Below are 14,297 nucleotides of genomic sequence, written 5' to 3' on the forward strand. Positions count from 1 at the left end.
GTCCTGGTGGTTCCAGGTTCCTGACCCAGGAGAGCTCAGCATGCTTGTGTGCCAATAAACACAGGAGAGCCTCTCAAAGGAGAGCAGCTGAGGCCCAGGCCTCCCGTATAAAAACTCATCTGCTGCGGAGGACCGGTTATGACGATACCCAGTGACAGGCAGATGTGTGGGATCTTATAAATGAAAATAAAGAGAGCGATGTCTAAAGAGACCCTTGAGAACATGCTCTATCTTGTGGAGCCCTGTGTCAATGTAAACACGGGGCACCAGATGCCGCAGGACGGAAATTATCCAAGGGGGGCCAAGGTCTGCTATCTGAATAGCGTCCCATAATCATGTTACACATAGTCCTCACGGGCGCATGGAACCAAGCCCCTTGGAAGATAGGAAACCCATGTGAGATGTTCCATTCAACACCCCCCTTTGACACGCCAAGGACACGCGAGCCAGGCCACCCTTCAGAGGCCTACCCATGGCCGCTCAACGTTCTCACCAGTCATTTTTGTTTGTTTTTCAAACTGCAGTCCTCGCCACCCTTGCATGTCGCCATGACAACCGTGCTAAGTCCGCCCACGCATGCAGCACATGTCAGGAAGCCTCTAGTGAGTACAACCCACCGTTGGCCCGATGGCTACTTGGCTCCACACTATGAGCTACCCAGGATAGCGGAGTGGCTACCAACCCCTAGGAGGTGGTCAGGCAGTGGTCAGCCAGAACATCCAGGCCTCCCCCTTCCCCACTGAATGCTGCATCGCACTACACGAAGAGGAATTTTATTGCCCATTACAGACTTGTTGAGCAAGGCATCCCAGTGTTTGCCTCTCAGGTCACAAGTTAACTACATGAACATTTTATCATTAAACTTCCTCAGAAGCTTTCCTGCACGACGAAATTCGTGCTGGACTTTCACTTGTTGGGCATTGGCTATCTACTGATGCAATTTGGGTCACACAAGCACCTCCAGGATTCAACGGCAGGACACTTCGTAGCGCAGGAATCCACGGAGGTTTATGTAACAACTATAATTCCTTAACCACTACAACAAACTACTTCCCACTGAGTCATAGCGATGCTTCAAATTTAAAAAAGGTCACAAATTTCAGATTCTGCTCAGGTCCCGCCATACAATCATTTTAGAGAAAGCATTTACATTTATTTAGCAGATGCTTTTCTCCAAAGCGACTTCCAATGAACTCTATGTTGTGTTATCAGCCCACACACCTTATTCACCAAGGTGACTTACACTGCTAGATACACTACTTACAATGGGTCACTCATCCATACCTCAGCGGAACACACACACACTCTCTGTCACTCACACACTATGGGGGAACCTGAACAGCATGCCTTTGGAGTGTGGGAGGAAACCAGGGCACCTGAAAGAAACCCACGCAGACATGGGGAGAACATGCAAACTCCACAAGGACTGAGCAGGGACCAAACCCACGTCCTCTTACGCCACCCAGGCACTATGAGACAGCAGCGGCACTCGCTGCGCCACCGTACTGCCCGAAACAAAACAGAGTGTGATTGGTGCTGCTACACGAAGCCACCGCGGGTTCAAAGTGGAAAAAACAACAAGTGGTTTGAAAAATGCAAATGCCCTTCCGTCTTGAGCGGTAGTAAACACAAACACATTAAGTGTTCACCCGGTAGTTTCCCTCTTTGCAGAGCGTGGCCTACGTTTTTCTGCACTGCAATGGGTCTGCCTCAGTGAAGAAAAAAAAAATTAAGTGAAAAAAGTGCACTTCCTGTCTCATGCATATGAAAACGTCTCCATTCGCCAGCAGGGCCCGTACACAGAGACAGCTGTCTGAACGAGGCCCGGCTTGACGTCAGCCCGTCTCCAGGCAACAGCCTACCACAGGGGTGTTACATTTTCCATTGCACTGCACCTTCAGAATCTGAACTGAAATTAACTAGATATTACTTTTGGCAGGAAACTGTGGTGCTCACTTGCGGGGTGTGGGGTTATGGCCAGGGAAGGGCGGTGGGGGGCTTACAGTGAAATTCGTACGGGAGCCGTACCCCAGGTGGACGAGCGAGGGAGAGAGGGAGCCGTATACAAGACCTCTAGCTGGAAACACCCTAAGAATACGTCACTGGACTTGTTGACAAGCACTTGAAATGAACGAATGAAAGTTTCACCTGTTCATGATTAGAATTAATGGCTGCAGTTTTTTGACACTGACAAACGTTGATAAGCGAGATTCCATCACAACATTTCTTCCAAATCCACTTTGCTGTAGTTATGGGACAATCACCGATTCTGTTACCCTGGCAGCCGTGACAACATCCTTCCAACGATTCAGCGCTGCTCACCTTCATGAACAGTAATTGTTCATGGGCAGCAGGTGGCGTAGTGGTTATAGCAGCCACCTTGTGATGCGAAGATCCCTGGTGTGAAACCCACTCCTGCTGGAATACCCTTGATCAAGGTACTTCTCCTCAATTAATACAGTAAAAATTACTCAGCTGTATAAATGGGTAAATCTTTGCAAATTAGTTTATGTACAAGCCCAATATTGCGAGTTATTTTGGACAAAGGAGTCAGATAAATAAAGTTTCATAATAATACGAACAAGACCGACGCCGTAAACAGAAGTTCAGTAGCAGTAATTTTCCTCCATCAACAATCACGATCAACAAGAGAGAAATCTGTGCTCTTCGGAGGTTCACAAAGCGATTTGCTTCTCTTCTTCTGCCTCTCTTCACTTTAATTTGGTGAAGAAGAAAAAAAGGCCCTGGAGCAGCAAGTAGAGCCAAAAATCAAAAAACACGCTTTCACAAATGCTCGAGTAACTGTAGTCAGCCAGGGATGGAGGCTCGAAAGCCCCCTCAGCTACGAACTGCCAGCCCCCGTGGCAAAACTGACGAAGGCTAACTCCCCCACACACGCGGCTCTGGCTCCTGCTGCCCACACACGGGCTGCACATGAGGCTGCCACATGGCTCACGTACAGTACAGCACATGAAAGCCAGTGTGAACATGATCACTGTATGGTTGGCATGAATGCTAAGCAAGTTCCATGACCCCTGGAAACTAACATTTTTATTACATTTACATTTATTCGTTTAGCAGACGCTTCTCTCCAAAGCGAAAATACAATTTGTACATTACATTAGGAGAAAGAGACATAGTTACAGACATGTGATTCTTAAGTGAACCTAGTTTGTTTCTTTCCACTTGAAACACCGATGTTCATCGCAAAAAAAAATGCAGGATAGATGAATCCTGATAACCTTCCTACAAAAAATTACCTTCAATTAAATTAGCCAAATCAATGACGAGATTTTATTTTTTTTTACATAAACCAGCTATCATGTTTTTTTACACAGATACTTTATGGAACAAATCCGGAAAAAAAAAAAAAAAAAAAAAAAAACAACCCTGATACAAAAAATCTACACCGAACTTTTGAGAGCTCGGGTCTCAGATCGAGCTATTTTTGCATTTTACTTAGCTTTTCTTAGCTTTTCCAATGTTTAAAACCAAGCACTTGCTTAGAGCAAAGCGTTGCATGTTGCAAAGCTGCCGTATGCACAGTTACATTATATTACTTTTATTTACATTTATTTATTTAGCAGATGCTTTTATCCAAAGCGACTTCCAGCGAACTCTAGGTAGTGTTATCAAATATGAACTCTATGAAATGTATACACACTAGCAGAGTCAAGGCCCGAATGGCAGAGGGATGCTTATTTTATTATTAATGATTCTATTATTGCGAATAGTCACAAGCTGAAGGCATTCGAGACACATAGGACATGATGTTTCACCCCATGAGTACATTACAATGCCTCTACACAAGGACCCAGCCCAACCAGCATCACCATGAAGCCAGAGAACAACATTCAGCCTTGCCAACAAATATATCTCCATAACTCGAGAACAAGAAGCTTAACGTCCTTCTCTATCCAACATAACCACAGAATACCAACATGGGTATTTCATTGAGGTTGTCAGGTGGGCACTTCCCTTCGTTGGGAGGGAGGTGCCCACTTCACTTATATTCCGGGACACTGGTGAAGAACAGAGGATTGATTTAAGAAAGGTTTTAGGGAAGAAAATGTCGTTTGTTGTGGATTCCTAAACTGGGGTTTACCTCTGGCAGATTCCCTCCTGAAGGTCATTGCATGTACAAGGTTACAGAACCCAAGGTTCTGCAATCGCATGTGAGGTTGTGTTCGAGGTCATGGGAAACTGAAGAAGGAGGTACGAGTGCTCCAGCAAGCACTCGTCTTGCCACTCCTCTGTTTCCCTCCCAGATGAACAAAAGAGGAGTGCGTCCTTTGATTCTCGTGGGCTCTGGAGCACTGGCTGTTCCGGTGCTCAGGGGAGAAGGTCAAGGTCATTCCTGCCTCCCTGAACAATGGAGCAGGACGTTGGACCTGCAGTGAAAAGACCCCAACCCCCAGCCCCACCTGCCCTTGGCACCCTGACTGCTCCGTAATGGTCATCCGTTCCCGCACCCCCCGCAGTGTCCTCGTGTCCAGCACTGAGGCCTGGCTTGAGAAACCTCTAAGGTGAGACTGCGAGCAGATAGGAAAAGGGAAGCCCTCTAGGTCTACGCATGACACTCACAGGAAATGATGCCCAGCAAGTGCATAACTAATGTTCACGAAAAGGATCTAAAACAGCCATTCTGGTAAACGATGGCAGACAGTGGCAAGCAAAGGTTCACTGTCTGAGCAAAACATGGCACACAATCTTCAACGGTGCACTTGCAGACAGCATGCCCCTGGGTGCAATAGTGTACTACTTCTTGAGTTTTACTATGACAAGTTACTACAGGTCTCTCAAGACTACTGCCCCAGCTCTCTCTCTGTCTCACACACACACACACAGACACACACACACACACACACACACAGAGGAAACAGAGACACACCAGAGGTTTTTAAAGTGCTGTTATCAGGGGGCTGTTGCTGAACAGAGGCCAGGGACTGTCTTGCCTTCCGGCCACCCAGGTCCCACAACTTAGCATAAGCCAGCAGTCAATCACATCACACATCCACCGTCTTGCTGCCCACAGCGAAGTCACACCCATCAAAATCGAGCAAGTGTGTTGTGAGGAACTTCCCCAAAACAACCCGGCATAGTCTTTCAACACAAGTCTCTCAACGGAGCCTCTCAATATGGTCTGTCAACACGGTGTCTCCACCCAGTCTCTCCACCGGGTTTCTCAGCCTAGTCTCTCACACCCGTAGGCGCAGGGCTGCGTGTGCCCTGCAAACGGCCAGACATGTAGGTCAGCAACTGTGCAGTCCCTCCCTTGCAGGCTGTGCCTAGAAACACCTGCTGAGGGGCATTCCTTTCCACCAGCGGGATCAGAGTATGAGGAGATGCTGGGACATGCCGGGGCCTCGTGGGAATGCCGGGCTAGCAAGTTCTGCAAGAAGACGGGGCCTGGGAGCGGCACAGCGGCCCGGTCTGGGCAAGACGGCCTGACTCTGATTCCAGGTGCATTACGCCTGTAGCACGGCCTCCTTTCTCATCCACCTCTAGAGCGCAGAACTCAAGGCCAGTTCGGAAAGAATTAATGTAGAAACCTGCAATGATGCAACATTAGACACTGTGCTGTCTCGAACTTGGACCAAAGCCAGTCTCGTTCAAAGCTCCAGGGTAGCTTTTGCACCCAAAACCAAATTTAAACCCTTGTCAAGCGCTGTGTAACACCCTGGTTTTATGTGCACATCAGAAGAGTCTTCTTTGAATTTTAGAATAATTCCTGCTCAGCAATGCAAATTCGATGGAAATTTACCTCGAGATATGATTAAAGATGACACTTTTTTTTTTTTTTTTTTTTTTAATTTCCAAGGGAATCTTAAAAATTTCCACAAATAAAAATAGGCAATTCATTTGTGATTTATTTTGCATCTGTTCCTTTGCCTGCTTAAAACATCAGAACGGACCTTGCATAACCTTCCAACATGAGACCAACAATAATTTGAAATTAAATGAAAACTGGTTGTCTGCGGTCGATCTTGTAGCCTCGCCGCAGGTGTGAGCTTTTCCCTCACCTTTGGGAGACACCAGTGCAGCGTAGTGCGTTATGTACAGGGACGTCAAAACAGAAGTTTCTCACCATTAATGGTCGTCTTAGATCTAACACATTCAGTAATAAAGAAACACAATCTGCCCTGAGAGCAGACACTCAGCCTGATAACATCAGAAAGACATCAGGCCCACAGGGAGAGGCTCCCGAAGACTCACTGATACTGTATTTCATTTTCAAATAACCTTAATAAGAAAGAAGAAGAACTCCAAGTGCACTCCTTTCACTTCATATAGAGGGGATGCAGACTAAAATACATTCTGAAAGCACACTGGATCTCTAATCTGAAGACCAGAACAAACTCTAGAGAAGCTGAAAGCTGGATCTAGATGTAACCGCCCCACACATTCATTTCAATACTCTGCAAAATGAGTTATGAATGGCATCACAAAGGCCTGTTATAAAGACCCAGCGAAAGCAGAGACAGACACGTGGTCACTGTCTGTGCTTCTTTCTCTTTGAATCCTTTCCCCCAAAATGAAGACCCGACTGGAACATCTTACAATGCGAAAGCGAGAAAGTGCTAAACCGGCCACCCCTCACGCAAACGCGCCATCGCACGGCTTCGCCAAACCCCTAAACTCTGTAGAATTTACGTAACTGCAGCTTGTTATAGAAGCCAATAAACATATATCTATCAGCATACATAAATATGGGATAAATATATTTTAATTCGGTGACAAAGTTGACATTCATGTAGAGCGAGCAGCAGCTGGGCAAACGCACATGGGGAAATGGCGTGAATCCTTGTCGCCCATCGTGTTCGCTCCTCTGGGGCCGCAGGTGGCCACCGCTGCACAGAGGATGGAGAACAAAAGGTGGAAAAGCCTCGTACGGCCCGACAGCGGGCTGAAAACAACCCTTGAGTTCGGAGGAAAAGAAACACATTTCTAAAGCGTCATCCTCAGCTAAAAACACCCCCCAGATTCTCACCCCAAATGAAGAGCGAGAGAAAGACGAGGTCTATGAACTAAACAGAAGGACTTTCAGTTGAATTCTATATAAACATTTGCTTTGGAGCTGAGCGAGACTGGGAGAGGGAGAGACGCAGCCCATGAAATGAAAGGAAGAACTTTCTGCTGAATTCTGTATAAACGTTTGTTTTTAGGGATGCCAGCTGCCAGTCACTGGACCATTGCCTCAGCTTTTCCATGACTGAAAGGGATCTATTCTATTTCAACGGTACTTGTATTTAGCAACTTCAAACTTTACGGTTAACTTTTTTCTATTGGTCTTAAAATATACAGAAAAAACAAGGGGAAAAAACTGAATATTATTCATCAGACAAAAATAACACTGCAGCATATACTTAAACTCGTGTTAAAAAAAAAAAAAGTCATGGTAAAAAAAATCTTTTGACAACAAAAAAATGGCTCTTTGACGAAGTAACTTAATGAAGAAACTGAAGAAACTTAAAATAAAACACTTCCAGCTTATTTCGCCCAGTTTAGCTGCTACAATATATCTTATAGCTTGTAATTTTCATAAACCCGTGCCTTCATTTCTGTATTCAGAAAGTTTTTTTTCAAAGTATTTCAGTGCGATGCCTCTCAGTATAGACCACTAAATTAGTTTAAAATGAACACACAGCTCATAAGAGTCATTTACAATAACGTTAACATTTACATTCATTTAGCAGATGCTTTTCTCCAAAGTGATGTACATCTCAGACTGAGATTTCTCTATGACCACATAATACTTTAATGCAACCTTACACAACTTAACTGACGACTCATTCTCTCGCCCTCGACTGTGAGGTCCACAAAACTTCAAAATATAGAAAGCCTGCAAAAAATGATATTTAGCAAAAATGAATCAACATATCTCCAGGCAGTTTTAAAACTCGCACGCAAACAAAAATGCTACTGCAGCTTTTCAACAGGCTGCAGCACATCAATCCATTGGTACCACTTTTCCTTGCCAACTGCACATGAACTTCTCCCCTCAAAATTAAATAGCCTTTCACCCTACATACACTCGGCTTTGTGCGTTCAACCCATTTGTCACGATGTCTGTGGGCCGCTTTTTTGTCTTTGGATACGTGTCCAAAAGGGTACGGTGAAGTAAAACATTCAGAGAAGTTTTGCCAGCGCTGTTCAGTATCTAAGTGTCATATTCATCAGCAGTGGTGCTGAAAAAAGCATCTCACTCGGCATGTTCCTTTTAAATATCACCATGACAAGCTCTTTATACCCTTCACCGAGCTTTATTTATTTATTTAATCCAAGTCAACGCCTTTTCTACAGAAAAGAAACAAAAACGTTTGGATTTTTTTCCTATTATTTATTAAAAATGTCAGAAATAGTGGGAAAGACTGTTAGAGAAGTTAATAAACCTGCTGGAAATGTTGTGTACGGTGTCTGAATTTGCTGCCAGATGCTTGTCTGAGGCAAATCCGAGAGAACAAAGAAATCTTCAGAGAAAGATGTGTGTTGAGCTGCCAGTGAACTCGCAGGCCATCGGGACAATCGGAGTCTTGTGATCTGAATGTATTGACACAGTAATGCCGTCTAGACGTGTGTGTACGGGGTGCTCTCTTTCCCGGGCTTCACGTGTCCGTGGAGCGGGCATCACATGAGCGGGCTGGCGTGGAGTTGGCAGGTCACATGCGCCATGTGTTTCGCTGGAGGCCACTTGTGTCACGGCATGCTCAGAGGACCATTCACACGAGGGGGTTCGGAATTAACGGTCGCTATGGAAACATGACTCGACCAAAGGCCCCAAGCTAGTTTGTTGCCAAAAGTCAAACGCTACAACGCCGACATGGTCACAGCAAATGTAACGTCAATCAATCCCCTCCGCAAGGTCATTTTCACCACTGCACAGAACAATATATCACGGCAACGCTTTGCTCAGAAAGGCAGGTACCTAGCTATTGTTAAAAAAGATGGAAATCAATAGCTTTTTTTTTCAAAACGGCACACAAATAAAATGCCAATGGTAAAAATGGTAGGAAAATCAATACCTTTTTTTAAAAATGGCAGCTAAATCAACAGTTTTTTGTAAAAACGGCGGATAAATTACATGTCTTTCTTAAAAATGGCCGGTAAATCAAAAAGGTAGGCAAATCAATAACCTTTGTACAAATGTTGGGTGAATCACTAACTGATATTAAAAAGGGAGAATCAGTCAAAATGATGGAGTCTGAAGGGTAAATCAATGGCTTTTGGTAAAAGTGTTGAGTAAATTAAAAGCCTTCGGTAAAAATGGCAAGAAAATAAACAGCTTTTGGTAAAATTGGTAGAGAAATCAACGTCTAAGAACTGCAGTGTCCCGCGTGTCACGAACAATCATGAAAGATTTTCGATCAAACATGTCCGATCGCCAGATCAATCAACAGCAGAACAAGGCAGCTGTTTAGATGAATTGCTGCACGCAATACATGAATCTTACACACAAGTCATGAATCAAACATCAGTTAAGGAAACTGACTCCTTGGACACGGACACACACACACACACACACGATTATGCACTTCTCAAACAGGGGCACTTATCATGATAACATTTCAGAATTTCAGATCATGTTTCTAATCAGACTGAAGTTCAGTACCACAGTACAACAAAAGCACTTTCATTAGAACAGAAGACAAGCATGGCTCATGTCACATGGGGTGGCTGCCACATGCTGCAGAGCTAAACAAGTCATTTGTCACTGTTTTCAAGTTTTGAGTTTCCTTCTTTTAGCCCCGTTGGGCATTTTAAGGGCACTTAATAAAGAAACAACTGATTCATATCTGCAGCATTTGTGCATCATCTCCATGCTTTATAGAACAAGTTAGTTCTCCTAAGTAAGGTCAATCTTTTGTGCTGCATTTTCAAAGAATCAAAACTAAATAGAGCTCATATTAACAAATATATGGGTGTACATTTTAATTTTCAGAAACTTTGACTGGTTGTAAATAAAAGGCACATTTAACTATTTGAATACATTATTTTTCAACTGATACCCTCAGAACCTGATCATCTGCATCTTGTCACGCACTTTGATCATTACTGTTAGTATATATGGACAAATATTACATCCTAATGGTTCAAGTCCTTAAATTCCCCTTTCACGTGGCTACATGGGGACAAAAGGGCCCATCAATTTCATCTCAGGATCACAGACAAAGAAGCAGCAGAGAGTGTGATGAGCGAAGAAGGAGCAAACAAGCGGCGAACTCACGGCTTTCTGCTGCGTCTGCAGGAAGGCCGACGACCGTTCCCCACGTTCGGGGTCGCTGGAGATGTCATCCTCCGATTCCTCCCAGGACGAGGAGAACCCGGTGGAGGAAGCGGAAGAAGACGAGAGCTTCCGGGCGGCCCTGGTAGAGCCAGGGCTGGGCTGTGCCTCTGGGCCTTGTGCAGTAGTGCAGTCCTCTACCCCATGGTCGGTGACGATAACAGCAGGGATGTTTGATGTCTCCGGGCAACCCCCGTGCTCTGCCCCCAAGTCACCACACAGGCCAACTCCCACCTCCGACATCCCCCTGGTCTCACTGCCAGCCGAGCCATCCGCCTGGGTCCGTGTTTCATTTATGCGCCCGTGGCCCTGATCCATAGTAGAACTGCCACTACAGTCCTCCCCTCCACTATTCCCAGAGCCACCCTTTCCATTCTGCAGTTCCCGGGGGATGTTGGGATAGCTGTCCGGCAGCCGGGGTGAGGACGCCTGCCGATGAACCTCCAGCGTCAGACCACTTGACTCAGAGGTAGAGCCAGGCCGACGGGGCAGCCGTGGGCTGCGCTGGATTTCTGAATTCTGCACCTGACTTCTCTGGTCGGAGATCTGGGCCTCAAACAGGCCCACCTTCTGGTTAACCTGCACATTCTGCAGCTCCTTGTGGATCTGCAGGACCTGCGGGGAGCAGCGTGAGGCAGACAGGCCTGGGCTGGGAGGCTGGACATCATCTCCTGGTGTTGTGTGGGTGGGGCTCCCGCTAAGCCGACGGACCCGGCTGCCCACACTCACCCCCAGAGAGGCCGGAGGCCGTGATGGAGAGCGGGCCCTAGGGCTTCCTGGGCTGGTCAGTGCCGATGGGAAGGTGAACACGGATCCGGAGGGGCCGGGGCTCAGGCTCCCAGGACTCACCAGGATGGGGCAGTAGGTGCTCCGGTCAGGCACGGGCAACACCGGCCTGGCGGGCCGCGGGCTGCTGTCACTTTTCAGATTGTTGGCACTCATCACAATCAAGCTGTTCACAATGCATGCAGCCATGGTGCCAGGCTGTCACTCTCTGTTTGGGCTTCCATTTAGCCCTAGTCCTGGTTCCTCCTGCAGTCTAGGGACCCCGCCATAGTTCGGGCGGTACAGGCAGGCAAGACAAAACAGGGAACTCGAGGGCTGAGATGAACCGCAAAGAGGGACTTGTGAAGAAATTAAGTTTTGTGTCCTCAGGGCAGTATTCCAAGAAAGGTATCTGTGGGAAGAGAAGTAATCTCAGTAAAAGCTTGGACTGCTTGAGAGGCAATTTAGTAAAAGAGGCTACACTGTAGATATTGTTTCCTCCCCAGATGTTTCACACTGATTTATTTCCAGCTTCAGCGGCATTGAGGGTTAGCAACACAAACACATCCCAATGAATCCCAAACACAGATTACATTCTTTCTCAAGGCAAAGGAGCCTTTGAGAGACTGCACCAAACATTATTGTCAACATTACATTCCTGTGTTTGCTTTGTCTGTGTCCAATGTACTCGCGGGTGATTTATGTAACCTCACTAAGTAATAGATGCGTGGAGAAAACCTCCATTGATCCCCAAAGTCCTGTTGTGCTGCAGCAGCATGGAGCTATGAAACTGGAGACGACCAAAAACAAACTGCTTCACTTTGGTTTCAGGATCAAAAGCGACTCGACCGAAAGGCTCCTCAGACAAACACGGGCCCGGGGACGGCCCCGGTACACCTTACTGTTATTAATATTTATTCATTTACCTGGCGCCTTTCTCCAAAGCAACTTAGAATGTTAGGTTTTCACACCAAGTAACTGAAAATGATTTATCCTTTTATAAAGCTGAGTAATTTTTGCTGTAGCAATTCTGGATAAGCACCTTGATCAAGGATACTACAGCAGGATCGGGGATTCAAACCCAGCTCCTTAGCAAGTAAGGCGACAGCGCTAACCATTATGGTACCAGCTGCCCCTCGACTATATTATTTAGTTGCTCGGCTGACACTCTGATCCAATGTGCCTTCCTTTCTATTCCCTTTGCAGTTACATTTCTTCCTGGAGCAAATCAGGTCAAAATGTCTCACTTGAAGGACACTCCACCAGGGCCCCTTCAGCTTTCTCCTGTCAAGTCCCTGTCCTTAGTCATTACATTACCTCCCATCCAACTGGCTCCCCATTATACTTCATATGGTCGTGCTCACTTCTCCAGCTATGGGAATGTATACCTTGTTTCACAAACTCAGACTCTTTACACGCCGGGTGGACTCTCTTAATCTCCGCTTTACAGGGCTCTCATTGTGGAATGGCCCTGCTGTTTGTAGGGTACATGTCTTATGGAGACGCTATAAAACTATTCCTTAACGAAGAAGACAATCTCCCCCAGAAAAAAATGGTCCGTTTAAAAAACAGACTAAAAACACATTTCTCAAAAAAAGCAAATGCAACCTTTTATGTCCATGTCAAAGACAGAGTAAGGATCATTTACAACACCGTCTTGGCTTTGTGAAAACACAGCAGATTCACATACCAGAATTCTAAATATATCACCCAAAGAGAGATGACTATCACTCTGGGGGTAAAGCTTCCCAATTAAATGAGAACTTGAACATTTTTATGTTGATACAAAGTATTGAATCAGAATATAAAAATAAAGCTTGATCTGAAAAAAGTCCAGGGGTTGGTTAAAAGTATAAACTCTAAACAACCTAAGAAGAAGACACCCTGGAGGTCATGATAAAATTCAATGCCATGCATTGCAGGAGGAAAAATCACTTCACGAAACAAAGGTATCTTGGAACAACTTGGAACAGTAACAACAGGGCAAGGGATAGTGTCCAGCAATTATCTTTTCTGCCTCCAAATAAAAGAATTATGGCTGAACTGTTCTCTATTTTTCAAGAGACTCTAGAAGTAGTACTTAGATCAAGAGAGTTGGCAATGAACCGTCTATCATTACTGGCCATCCTGCTGAGTTGGCTTCCTTGGGTGGGTCACTGGGATGCTCTGGATGTCTGAGTGCTTACATCCAACACCAGTGCCCATCTAATTAATAATGAGAACACTTTTTGGGTCTACGGTCTAACCCTTCACCTATCTGCATGCCTACCCACCTTGGACAGATAAAGTCAAATGCTGGTCGGTTGTACTCTTCCGTGGTGCCCACCAACCTGCAGCTGTTCCACAAACCACCCGAAGGGCACACTTGCTTTGCAGCATGCATGACAGCCGCGTGAGTGAACTTCAAAGACCTTCTCATTTCAACTGATGCTCCAGGTGCTAGGAACCAGACATGGGCCTGCAGTTTTGACACCGGACAGGCAAGAGTCGTTTCAAACCTTGCTGCACCTTGCAAAGAGTACAACTCCATGATATTTTAACTGCAGCCACTAACGTCCAGTGGGCAGCAGCACAATGAACATGAACGTCTGGAGGTTCAACACTGGACTCTTCTGTGTCATTCCCAAAGCATACACCTTGGATCAGATTTACTTCAAAAACCACGTTTCACAATTTCCGCACTGTACCTTATAATTTAGATCCTTCAAGAAACTTTGAATGGCTTTGCTTTCATCATTATTATCTTTTTTTAACACAATTTTTCATGGTACACATTGCGGACAGCTGCAGATAGTGAGCAAAGCAGCACAGGCTGAGTCCTCATATTGCGATATATTGATTACAGCACCACATATTGCTGCAGCAGACACACATCTCTAACGCTCAGAATGTTATAAAACAAAACACAGAATTTTTTTTTCCCCAATTAATGTTAATGAAGCAGACTATGGAACTAGAACTGAATCTGTTACCAATCATTATTTTTTACAAGTCTGATACATGATGGAACTCTCTGCTGACTCTCTCCTGCCCTACAAATCGTGCAAAAGTATCTCTTCAGTATGATAATATGGCTGATTTATAAGTGTTAGTTATGTGTTCCATGTTCAGCGCTGTACTAAATTTCCCTCGCAACACTGTATTAGTGGCTCCAAAACATATCAATGTCCCTGTGAACCAGAAAGTGCTTCACTAAGGCATGCAGTCACAAGAATGTGCCTGTTCCATTTGATCCTCGCAAGCCTTGAGT

At 45.4% G+C, this 14,297-nt stretch overlaps 1 protein-coding gene across 2 annotated transcripts in view; it reads right to left on the bottom strand.

Annotated features, from left to right (window-relative positions):
• itpkb (inositol-trisphosphate 3-kinase B) overlaps window positions 1–14,297 on the bottom strand; it is a 33,786-nt gene that overhangs the window by 17,700 nt on the left and 1,789 nt on the right. The window contains exons 2-3 of one of the 2 annotated variants that reach the window (XM_018742369.2): window positions 13,546–13,549; window positions 10,226–11,459 (exon numbers count right to left, since the gene is read on the bottom strand). In XM_018742369.2, coding sequence (XP_018597885.2) covers window positions 10,226–11,257 — 1,032 coding nt within the window. In that variant the 5' untranslated portion in view covers window positions 11,258–11,459; window positions 13,546–13,549. The remainder of the gene's footprint in view (window positions 1–10,225; window positions 11,460–13,545; window positions 13,550–14,297) is intronic. The other variant, XM_018742370.2, reaches the window with a different exon arrangement.

The sequence above is a fragment of the Scleropages formosus genome, chromosome 1 (assembly GCF_900964775.1).
Source record: "Scleropages formosus chromosome 1, fSclFor1.1, whole genome shotgun sequence".
NCBI lineage: Eukaryota > Metazoa > Chordata > Actinopteri > Osteoglossiformes > Osteoglossidae > Scleropages > Scleropages formosus.